This window comes from Perna viridis, chromosome 5 (assembly GCF_037379345.1).
Source record: "Perna viridis isolate PV_CMFRI_1.1 ecotype Kerala chromosome 5, ASM3737934v1, whole genome shotgun sequence".
NCBI lineage: Eukaryota > Metazoa > Mollusca > Bivalvia > Mytilida > Mytilidae > Perna > Perna viridis.
The window spans coordinates 46,904,188-46,917,313 of record NC_142449.1 but is presented as its reverse complement, the minus strand read 5'-3'; the positions used below and the strand labels follow the sequence as shown (position 1 = coordinate 46,917,313).

The window sequence follows — 13,126 nt, the reverse complement described above, 5'->3', positions numbered from 1 at the left end:
ACAGTACCTGAAAAAAAAAAAAACATTCAAATATACCTAAAAAAAAAAGCAGGATTTTAATCTTCAAGGTATTTTTTTTTAATTTCAAGGATATATAAAAGGCAAACATGGGAATTTCGATTATTATTAAGATGCATTTTTGACATTTATTTTCACCGTGAAATATGTTTTGTTTTAAAGGTACAGAATATCGATATAGTTTCATGTTTGCCTTTTGATGGAGGATTAAAAAGATTTTCCAAACTTCTTATTTTCGCTTTTTTGCTATTGAGAAACCCTTTTAAAAGTCTTTTCTCAAAATAGAAATATAACATCCTGTTCTATTTTATTATAGAGTTAAATTTATATCATGTACTTTTTAAAGAGTAATCAAGGGAACCAAAATTTTTGCGTTAATCAAAAGAATATTATCCAGGGACAAATACCATAAAAGGAACATAAATATACACAATATAGAGCATAAAATAACCAAAGCAATACATACAAAGTGAGAAACTCGGACTCCACTAAAAACTGGGAGAATGGACTACACGCACCTTAATAAACAGTTATGATCTTATCTCTGAGTGCAGTATTCGTAGTTTGCAATTGAAATTCACAAAAATAACATTGTTACACTGCCACAATGGCCAAATAGATCAAACGAAAATGAAATGGAAAGACCATTTTAGTAGTATAGTAACCACCCGAACGCTGTAATCAAAATAAAAGCTATTATTGTTTTCCTTTGTTTGTTTGTTTATATTTTTTTGTATTGTTTTGTTTTTTTATTTTAATTGTTTTGTTTTTGTTTTTGTTTTGTTTTGTTTTTGTTTTTGTTTTGTTTTGTTTTGTTTTGTTTTTTTTTTTTTTTGAAAAACAGAGAATTGCGCTCAACAAGCTTAAGTGCATTGTGTAAATTATTCCTGTAAACAACGTAGCGTAGCAATGAAATAATAATACAAACATGATTTTTATTTCGTAAGAATCAATTCATTTTTTATGATAACCAATGCTTTAACTTCAGCTCCTAAAAATATCATGCTATGACAAGGCAACAAAAATCTATAATATATATATATATATATATATATATGATTGGCCAAATACTTATGTTTAGTGGTGTATCGAAAATTGAAATTGCGTGTCATGTGTTATTTTCTTGAATGAAATTTTGAAAATTTTAAGTAAAAAAAAAATTACTGCGTCGGCTATCTCTTTTAAAGACAGTATTTGTTTTATGTAGTGTCTAAATCAAGCATATGTGTACTATTATTGTTTGACTTAATCTTTGGGAAGAATTCTTGAACATAGATTTCGAAGTTTTGAAGAACCTTTAAACAGTTTAGCCATGAACTGCAAATATGTTATTGAGACAAATGATAAGTTTGCATCCTTTTTGTCATTTTTCGGAAATCAATATGAATATCAATTTAAAGACAGAAAATTTTGTCGAACAATTCTAAAGATATTAATACATTTCAAAGCTATTAATACACTATTACGGAATTTATAACCAAATAAATAGAAAAAAAGAACACACGATTAATTCTTCTGTTGGTTATTTCTTTCATTGTCGTAGTGAGTTTTACACCAATCAAATATCAAATAAGTTTTCAGCAGAAAGTTCCTAATTCATATATTTGAAGACTATTACCCTTTAAGTATGGTTCTGTCTAACGACAAGACAGGGGATAATAAATCATATTTTAAGATAATCAATGAAACTGTATGAATATATTTGTTTGTTCATAAAAAATAATTCCACCAATGTTTATAGCCTGTACCTGCAACTTATCGTGAAATAATATTTGACTGGTTATAGTGTAAAATGTAAAAAAATTCTGCTAGGAAGTTTTCCTGTAGTTTTTCTGTACTAGAACGTAACCAAAATCCAATTAGTATCATCTCCAGTGGGCATCTTTCATTTGCACTTTCACTTTTTTTATAAAGTTTTTTGAGGCGCTTTGACGCATTTCCAAGAAAAAAAATATTGGGGATCTCCTATAAATCTTGAAATATTTTACTGGTTATAGTGTAAAATTCCGGCAGTAAATTACCCCCTACTTTTTCGGTAGTAGAACAGAACAAAAATATAAGTTTTAATATCCTCCAGTGGACTATTTATATTTTCTTAAACAGTTTCTATTGGGCCTACAGAAGAATTAAAACATATATTTGGGATTAAGAAATGCATGAATCACTCACTGTAACCCAATGTCTGGTTTTAGGCAGAGCTCTACTTAAATCAAATCCAGCATGTCTTTGATAAAAAAAAATATAAGTATACTCGGGCCATTGCCTTTAATAGGTTTTCAACATCATTAGCTCAGATTAACATAGTACAATCACTTTTAAGCACATCTATACACAACTTCAAGTGCTTCTGAGACTACTAACCTGCTGTCCAGTATGGAGATGCAAATAGGTGACTAAAGATCGTAAAATGAATCAAGCGAGTATGCTTGACTAATGAAATATGAATACACAGCCATCACCGTGTTTCTTCTGAATATTACAAGTTTCGAGACTACAGTTATGAAGATACTCCTGTTGGATAGTCTGGTAATAAAATTTTAAAAAAAGATTCTTAACATAAACGTTTTACCAGTTTCGACTGAACTGTATTTTCCATTTGCATTTCAAATTCTAGGTTACAGTCTTTTTTTCCACTAGCAAAACTATCGGCTGGCACATAGTTCAGCCTAATTTTAGTCTCTGTGCATGTATGATATGTTAGGTTCGTGCTTGTTTTCCTAGAGCAAGGCTCTCCCAAGCATTTTTACATCAACAATTTAACTTATTTGTCTCGAACATTATAACTGAATGAACAAAGCAAATTGACGACATAGCTAAAATTATTCAAAATATGAAACATAAAAATATAAAATATAAAAAACATAATAATATTAAGAAAGAAACTTATGTTTCTTTATGTTTCACTTTGTTACCTGAAGGCTTGTTTTCAGGTTCTAGTACTGCGAATTTATCTGCAAAGACCAAGGTATCAAAAATTAAACAAGGAATTGTAGGCAAATTAAAATTGCAGAAGCATTATCGCATTTTAGTTGCAAATTTTGTCAGATGCAAATAATTGTATTTGATGTGATTTGTAAACGGCTTTATGCTTGGTGATTTTCTTTAGCTAACCGAAAGATATTTGCTAAAAACTGCAAAAATTGCATTTTTAGTTTTTCCATGAAAAAAAATCTGAACAACTTCGATCTAATAGAGATTGTTGTAACACCTTCACAGTAAGGAAATGTTATCAATGAAAGTATTTTTTTATCCATTACGGTTGTCTCACAACTCTGTCTCAATGGTGACCTTTGTAAAGCTCTTCAACACGAATAAAGAATTTCACTTTATATTCATTTATCTATCATTGTTTTTCTTAATATACCTCGAAGTAGGTTGCTTTGCCCAAATGATCTTTTAGTAAAGATGACGACGATATTTTTAACGGATCATGAATTTAAGACGTTTCTTTTTTTTCTTTTTTTTTTTTGTGCAATATAACATAAAGAACCACGTCCTTGTTCATTTCCTTTTGAGGGCTTGTGTTGAAGTTCAATATACTTAATATATTGGAAAATCAATTGATTTTCTTGATTGTAGGATGTACATATCTTCAAAATTTAAATACACATTTTGCTAACTATAATAACAATAGTTTGATACATATTACAAAAAAAAGGTATTCCTTCAGCGTGGCGGACAAACGGATGGAGTCAAGCGGCTACTAGACACTTGTTCAATATTTATAGGTTATACTTACCGCTTGCTTTTATTGTTCCCGGTTCTTCCTCCTTGCTTTTTACTGTAACAAATAAATGGTTTTTTTTACATATCTAATTAGAAATATTACTTTCATCTATACATGTTATTTAGATCGTTAAATTTTAACTGACAGTTTTTTTTCTTATGTATTAAGTGTAAGCGTTTTTGTAATAATCAGGCAAAATGGGAAAAATCAGAAACATGCATGTCAAAAACCCACCAATCTGACAATGTAATATCACTCAAGGACACTTTCTCTAGTTGAAAAAAAAAACATCATTCGATCTCTGCATCACTGGCTTTACTCAGAAATTGTTCAATAGAATATTTGAAAAAAATGGGTTATTTGTCCTTAAAATATTCATTTTCAGTGCATTTCATTGAAATTGTAACTCAATGGTCTAGCATGATATGGAAAATCTTGTCTGTTTTCCTCGATTCTGATGGTGTAAATAATCAAATTACACTATCGAAATAATTTTTTTTTCATACCATGTTTCACCCACTGCCTGATTCTTACGGATACTAACACTGTACATGTGTGTTTTTTTTCAAGTTGACATTTTATTTGAGACGTAGTTTTATAAATGAATCATATATGCATGGTAAGAGGCTACTTTGCAATTGGTTAAAAAAAGTAAAAAAATATTTTTTTATAATCCAATTAAAAGAATTATCATTTTAAAAAGATGGAGCATTTGGAGCAATGTGTCAGTGATTAAATAATAAAATCCTCCATGCAACATCTCGATTTAAGTATTCCATCTTCCAAGTACAGATACTAGATTAAAACAAGAATGAATAACATGCTTCAAGTGTCACAGTTTGATACGACCGCTGAGGTCAAACTTCAAAACCTCAACTGGTTGGAACAAATATGGAAGCACATACGATTTTGGACAAAAATCAAAGTGGCCTATTTTGACCTGAAATTTCTGAACGCTTTAAATATAAACTAAAAAAAGGAATAAAATTTTATGACAGGGAGATTAAATGATGGCTTTTTATATAACTATATACGAGTAATCAAGGGAACCAAGATTCTAGCAGTAATAAAAAGAATGTAATTCCGGAACAAAGACCAGACATGGAAGACAGACAAAAACAACAAAGAACATAAAATAACTGAAATAATACATACAAAGTACATGAGCAACTCGGAGTCCACTATAAACTGAGAGCATGAACTAGGTGCACCAGCATATTTCAAAAATGCAAAAGGATTACATCACTGAACACTTCATTTTTAATGGAATGCGAATCAGGTAGATATTTCGTGCACAGCGAATTTAAGAAACATTTTGGTAGCTAAAACATGAGAGCAATCGGAATGTCCTGCATTTTTAAAACTGTAATTTAAGACTAGTTTTCATTATCTTCTTCACGTTTTCAGAAAAAAATAATTCAAAGTATGATACATTTGTTTAGTTGTCAATAAAGTGATAGAAAAGTTAAGAGGAAATACAGGCTTATCTTCATACAATTACAACTAAAAGTTTATCTATAAGTGTTGGAAGTGTTTATTTTAAATTTAGACACTCGAAGAAGCATAAAAACAGAGAAAGCATAACGATTTCTGGAAATTATTGAATACAAAGAGAAAAGATAATTGCTTGAAGTATACATCTGTTAATTTTGTACTTGTTGGTAATTTTCTGGCAAAAAATAGTGTCCTTACAAAAGCAAAAAAAAAAAAAAAACAAATTTGAATTTATTTATTATACTTACCGCGTGTTAAACAAGAGGCTCACGGGAGCCTGAATCGCTCACCTTGTTAAAGTTTGTCTTTCAAGGGCAGTGAATTTAATAAGGAGTTGTTCAACAATTTTGACTCCAAAAAACTTTGGTAGGACTTATCATAGGGATCATTTCAGCCATTTCTTTCTATCTAATATTGTTTTCTAGATATTGGCTGAAAATTGTAAAAAAAAGAGTCATTTTCATCTTTCATGGGCAATAACTGTAACAAAAAATCGCCTGACAACTTGGGTTATGGCATACGTACAGATGTATTGTCCATCAACAACCCTTTTTGGTAAATGGTTACCGTCAATATGCCCACCAGTGCTCGAGATAAGGAGACCAACGAAACAGCCAGCATCATTTTTGGACCTACATCTAGAATTTGACAACAGTTTTCATCTCAGCACAAAGATTTATGATAAAAGAGACGACTTTAATTTAATATCATAAAGTTTCCTTACCTATGCAGCAATTTCCCTTCGTCTCCTGTATTTGGTGATTATATTTCACAATTGATTCGCTATGCTAGAGCAAATATTTACTACTCTGATTACTTTGAACGACATAAATATCTGCTAAAAGAGTAATCAAGGGAACCAAGGTTATAGCGGTAATCAAAAGAATGTAATCTAGGAACAAAGACCAGACATGGAAAACAGACATAAACAACAAAGAACATAAAGTAACTAAAATCATACATACAAAGTAACAAAAGTAAATGAGCAACTCGGACTCCACTAAAATCTGGGAGCACGGACCAGGTGCAACGGTAGGGTAAACGTCCTCTGCTTTTCTAGAAACACCCGCCGAGTTGCTCATAAAAAGTCAAGTCCGGGGTAAACAAACGAAGAAAGGTAAACTATGACCCGTTGAATAAATCAGTTTTCATGGTGCTGATGGATACATCATAACGATCCACGAGTTCATGATGAAGACCATAAAACTTCTGTAGTGATGACTTCAATCTTGTAGCAACAAAACTCTGCTCCAGAAGCCTATTTGGTAGAGTTCTAGCGCGATACAAAAAAGACTCCTGAATCAAGGATATGAGGAAATGGATCTAAAAAAAGTCTCTTACCGAATTCTTTTTTAGATTTTCAGTCCTTTATTGATGAATACTCAGGTTTTTTTTCTAAAATAATGAGAAATGATTGTTTTTTGTAAAATGTTTTTGTGCGGAATCGACCGCTGATTCATTTATTATGACGATAGCATGTAAATGCTTTTTAATCACCACTGGTACAGTCACGTCTCAATGGAACCAGATAGGTTTAGTGCGCTGTTACACCTAGATTTAGATTGCGGTACCTGCTGCTACGATGGTGTAATTTCTATTTTGCTACATTTATTTTTGACTTGACTTGATTATGAATTGGGATAGTGTTTGATAATTTTGTTGTTACCCTTATTAAATATAGAAAAGAATAAGCATGGATACAAGCCACTTTCCAATACTTGATGCATACATTGTACATGTCTTACAAATAAAACATTCTGATTGCATGAAACTGGCATTTGTTTAGTATCTATAAAATCATATTACATGATTATAAAGAGTTTTTTTTCATATGAAACCATGAAATTACCCAGTGGTAAACATGCAGCGGAACTACAGATACGCATTCTCCGCTGTAATCTAAGCCTCACGAAATCTCCCTGGTGTTGTCCCGAAAATAGGTATAAAGAAATTTCTAATACTATCATTAGCAAGGCTCGAAGAACTATCCACTGCGGTAGTTTAGTTAACCACCATAGTATTACTTTAAGAAAAATACCTGGCATGACAAAGAACGTCTATAAAATACCTTTTTGTTGAAAAAACAGAGGTTTATAAATTTTCTTTATGTAAATCAATTTAGAAAAATACTCATCCAAATATATTTGGACACATGCATAAATATTTACACTTTATCCCGAGCAAATGCTAACTTACAACATGTACGTATGGTGCAATTTTACAAACAAGTAAATGCATTCACATGGCCGGATTTGCATTTGTAAATATAAGCTTCTTTTTTTTTTTAATTTACATATGTGCTAATTTGTTCATTAGCACACGGCTTATTTTAATTTCCTCATTTTCCACAATGGAGTCGCTATTTTCCTCCACTGTGACTCCTCCATATCTCAACAAAGTAAAAATTAAGATGATATTGCTTCATTTTAAAACTTTTAATACAAAGTTTGGGATAAAGGGATCACCCCATCTGTCTGCCTGTCTGCCTGTATGTCTACCCGTCTATCTTTCCATATTTCTTGCAAACCCATCGCCACCTATATAACTCAAGGGATTTGGATAAGGAAAATATCGGAAGGTTGGACATCAAATGTAGATATTCATGAAGAAATATAAATAATGTCAGAGAACCTCAAAGGAAAATAATTCGATTTGTATATTACATTTTCGTAAGTGCAACTTCTCCTTAACCACTCAAGAGATTTTGAGGAAATTTTAGTAAGATCGTGCTTCATATGTAGATGAGCGTGAAAGAATAAAGTAAGTGTAGGAGATCTCCAAAGGGAGATAATTGAACTTGTGTGTTATTTATTTAATTTCATTTGCGCGGGACATTCCGGTAAATGATCTTGTTCTATGTTTTTTGAATGTAACAGAAATGTAATAAAACTTCAAAAATCATATAATATACTTTGCTTTGGAGGCAGAAGCATTTAATTTTTACTGTGGTGGAAGCTCGATGAGACACATATTCACCACTGTAAAGAGTGGAGAAACTAAAACTTGTGTTGACACAAGTACATTTATATCTATTTGTTTACATCAAATTATGTTTATGTTTTCTTAGATATTATGACCTTACTGACAATAGTATTGAAACATTAAAAAAAAGATGTTGAATATTCATAGTTATACATGTATTACAGTTTAGTTGTATATGTTGGCTACATGGGAATTGGAATTTCTGAAATAGTAAACCAATAATATGTTGAGTTATTCTTGAAATAACTGTAGAAGGGTACTAAAGCAAGATTAAATATTAGTATATTAGTATTTGTGACCTACATTTTACACAATTGTATAAAAAAAGCAACAAGATCAATTGAATAATAATCAGGGAAGACCATGGGCACATTATCAGTTTCTCTTCCTCACTAATACATTATAAAATGTAAACATAATATCTTATAATTGTTCTAATACTATTTGAAATTTCAGAATCATCCCATTAGTTTTGATGACCTGTGCAGATATATTAATCAACCTTTCATTTTTTCAAGGGTAAAAGTAGCCAATTTAGTCAAGCCTACTCTACAGCAAGTACAGAGACAGATACTTTGATCAGCAGTCAAGGATCAGTTGTATCAGAGGAGAATTGGAAAGCCTTAACTCCTTTCTCGCTGCGTCTGATGTAGCCAGAGTATATGAAAATGAAAAATCTTGTTCTCGTTCAGACTCATAAAAAAAAAATGTGCTACAAAATGCTTGCAATGCATCGCTGCTGTGTGTGAAGTCATTTGTCTCGGAGAGGGTGACATGTTTGCAGTGGAGTTACCTCTGTAATCTATTGGTAAAAACAGCTTTTGTTTTGAAAAATTCCAACAATAAAGCAGAAAAAAACTTCGACGCTTTGAAACTTGTCAATCTTATCAAATATATACACTAGAGGAAGTGCAAGAAAGTTGTCCTTTGATAAGCAGTAAAGGAATATATTCAGCATTTACTTTGACGTGTATGTAATTGATTTACAAGTCTTCCTATCTTTTTTCTATTATGTTATAGTAAGAGGAATATACCTCAAATTTCGTACACGAAAAAAATCCTATCTTGAAGTTTAGATATTTGGAAAAAAGATTTTCGAGGTCTCGCCTTAAAATTTGACCTTGACTTTTGACCTTGAATTGTGCAATTCATTTCAAACATGATCTAAAAACCTTAAACCAGATTGGAACACATATAGATACAACAAAATTCAATACCTATTCCTATAGCTTATTTTGCAGGGAAAAAGTGCCATTTTATCAATATTTGAAACCTTGACTTTGACCTTGACCTTTGACATTTGAACATGAACTTTTATAATTCTACTTTACTCTTCTTATTGACAGTTTTTCTACTGATACCTTTTCATTCAAGAAGCCCTTGATCAATCAAAAACTATTGACAAAAGTAATCCTTATTCATGACCAATCTCTGAAAAATAATTGTATCTTAGGGTTTTTCTTAGGGATCGGTAGAATAGAAAAACTTTTAACCCCAATGAATTTTTATTGATTTTGGTTAGGATATTGATCAAGTATTTTAAAACATTTGCGATTTTTTTTTCTCATATCCGTGCATTTTTAGCTTTTAGTGTTTATAAAGGACAAAAACACGGCTATTTGAAAATGTGAACAGGGGGGTTACATTACCGTCATGATATATACATATGAAATGTCAAAATTTATTTCTATATATCAATTTGTAATGACAAAATATTACATTAATCATGTTTGTATTGTGACTACTATATCATTAATGTATAATTCATATAACAAATGATTGAAAATGGCAATAAACATTGTCTTTTTTCCTACATTTTAGCCTGAACTCACCAAGGTCAGTTGCCATGATAAACATCATGATTTCTTTTTACATATGAAGTCTTCTAAGTTTTTACATGGTAGTAATTTTCAATGTCAACAAGAATCATTCTTTGATATGTTTCTAAATTATTCAAGTCAATTCATACGATATTTGTCTTCTGTTTTCAAAAGCTAGGTTTAAACAATTAAAAAAGTAATCATGTTTTCTTTAGTTATAACTATAACAAATTTGCATCGTATTTTGACTCTTAATACAATAAAGCAAGCTTTAACAACTGATGATGAGATTCTCTTCATGAAAAGGTGTTACTTAAAAGGATATCTATAAACGACTGTGTCTAAAACCAGCACAGTGTGTGGTAAAAATCAGGTGCATTTCTTGTTAATAAATGTATCTTAATACAATTCCTCCCTCATAATAAAAGATTTACGGTTAAATGATTTTCAGAAGAATTTTCAAGTTTTGCCTATTGTTCTCATTTTCTGATTTGATAAAATTAGTTCCAAAAAACCATTTTAAGGAATTTGAGTACATAGTTCATAATACAAATGTAAAGTAAAGGGAGGGAATAATTTGGTACTTGCCTTTATTACCAACAACTTTGACCTCTCTAATTTGAAGATAGCCATTGCTATACTTTATTATGCCGACAATTTCTCCACGAATTCCATCAGCCCCACATTCAAACTTAACTATTTCCTCCGATTTTGCTGGTCCTTTATAGACTGAACCACACTGAACACTACCATAAATTGAGACGGTGACGTTCTTAAACATTTTCGCTGAAACAATAATTAGTTTAAAAAATCATTTAAAGAACTGATAATCGATAGCATATTAACCTATTCTGAATTTCAGTGTGTTCGCACTTATAAAAATCAACACAGGGAGAAATGAAATTTATGTTTAGAGCATAAAACAAATTCAATTTGTTTTTTTAGTACCAGTGATAAAAACATTTGTTATTTGAGTGTACATGATGTGCAGACTTACGTAGTAAATTTTGATTCATGCCTATTGTATTTCATGATAATTCTTATCTGACAACACAATTAGATTTGTTCCATTATGATTTGCAGTTTTAAACAGCCAATTTTATTGAAAAGAAAACACTTTTCACACTTTTGATAACTTCTTGTCTACAATTATTTTATGAATTTGGATCATCCTATGTATATTAATCTCACTCTGAAGATAAGAGCTAATTCCTTAAATCACGTGTACAGCATATCAAAATTTTCAATATTTTTTATTGATATTTGATGTATTTATTTACAATGGCTACTGATTTTCTGACGAGAGTAATCAAGGAAACAAGGTTATAGCGGTAATCAAAAGAATGTAATACAGGGACAAAGACCAAACATGGAAAACAGACATACACAACAAAGAACATAAAGTAACTAAAATCATACATACAAAGTAACAAAAGCAAATGAGCAACTCGGACTCCACTAAAAACTGGGAGCATGGACCAGGTGCACCGGTAGGGTAAGCGTCCTGCATAATTTGAGGAAAATTGCCTTTCCTGGTCATTGTTTGCATTTTCCCATTAAAGCAATGTAGTGACATTGGTAATCTGGCTATATTTTAAGAGGTGCATTGTGCAAGGTATTTTAAAAAGCAAAATAGCAACAAGATTTTTATCAGTAAAACTGACTCATAACTTGACGTCATCCCTGAAATACCTAACGTCACTGCTTGGGATATTCAAGCTACTCAAAATGTCATACAGCGCAGACTAAGAATCACGCAGTGAAATAGAAATAATATTAATGTTTTCATAATGATCAATGATATTAAACACTACAACTTCTTGAATTATAGATATCAAAATGGCATGATAAGTTACCTAAAATTGTTATTTTAGTAAGATATAAAAATGGCCCTTTCTTTGTAGTCCCATGTCTGATTTTGATAGTAATGGTCTTATTAGACTTGCAATACCACAAACTTTCATATTATGTAAAAAAAAGAACAAATATGAAAAATCATAAAATGTTCTTAAGGTCTCACTAACAACTTCCGGGTCAAATGGCCACCCCTATGTAGTACCAAAAACACACTGAACCTAGACCTATGCATTGTAAGTGCATTATTTGTGTGTATTCTGATTAAAAGTGGTCAAAATAAAGCTGAGAACGTGTACTTTAAAATCATATATGTAATTTACTACAAAAGTATATGAATATTGTTTACATCTGTGAGTAATTTGCCTCCATGCCGTCAGTTAGCAGAAAAAGTAAAAATGTGGATTTTTAGTATTTATTCAAGTAAATTTTGTGAAGAATTTCTACAATCATCGCACCATTAGCATAATGATTTTGAAAGCCTTGTTTTCCAAGCTTCGCAATGTTATGCGACTTTAATATGTCATTTGTCCTTGGAATTCACAGTGGAACATTGAAAATTACTTTTCAACATGTAAAGTAATGGAAACGTTAGAAATGGTTAATGAGATCTCAATATGAAACAAAATGGTATATTAAAGATGAAAAATAATCGGGCACAACGGTTTTAGATATCAATGTATTAACAGATATTTTCATTTCAGAAAACACTTAATTTTCACATTTATTAAGATGACAATTATGACTTTATGCAAATTTCCAAGATTTTCTTCCACCTCACCTGTAATTAGCATTTATAAAATTGACAATTCAAAAATTTACATCAAACAAGCTTTTGTACATATATATACATATCATCTAAGCTTTCCGTTGAGCTAAAATGATGAGCACTGGAACAAGTTCAAGGCTATATAGGGGAAAGAATGGCATACCTATGCCACTAACAATAATCATCGTTTATATTAGGTAAAAATTGACATAATGCTTTCTGGCATTTATAGTGAAAATATGTAAGTTTAAATCATATTGTATAGCATACATGCCTAATTTTTACAACTTCAATAGCCTGATGTAAACAGAAATGTAAAAAAAAGCAAAATTTAAGATTTGCAGATTATCACTCATTTCAAAACATTGTATTTCTTGTTTTTTTTGGGTTTTTTTTTTCCGACTATCAGTTTTAACACGAGTACATTTGGTTTCATTATTTCGATAGGCTTTAGGGTTTCAA

General features: G+C 30.8%; 1 protein-coding gene across 1 annotated transcript in view; it reads right to left on the bottom strand.

The window, feature by feature from the left end:
• LOC148617970 (uncharacterized) overlaps positions 1 to 13,126 on the bottom strand; it is a 163,625-nt gene that overhangs the window by 77,280 nt on the left and 73,219 nt on the right. Inside the window, exons 29-31 of the mRNA XM_088585159.1 lie at positions 10,630 to 10,827; positions 3,758 to 3,799; positions 2,931 to 2,969 (exon numbers count right to left, since the gene is read on the bottom strand). Of these exons, the coding sequence (XP_088441285.1) occupies positions 2,931 to 2,969; positions 3,758 to 3,799; positions 10,630 to 10,827 (279 nt within the window). The remainder of the gene's footprint in view (positions 1 to 2,930; positions 2,970 to 3,757; positions 3,800 to 10,629; positions 10,828 to 13,126) is intronic.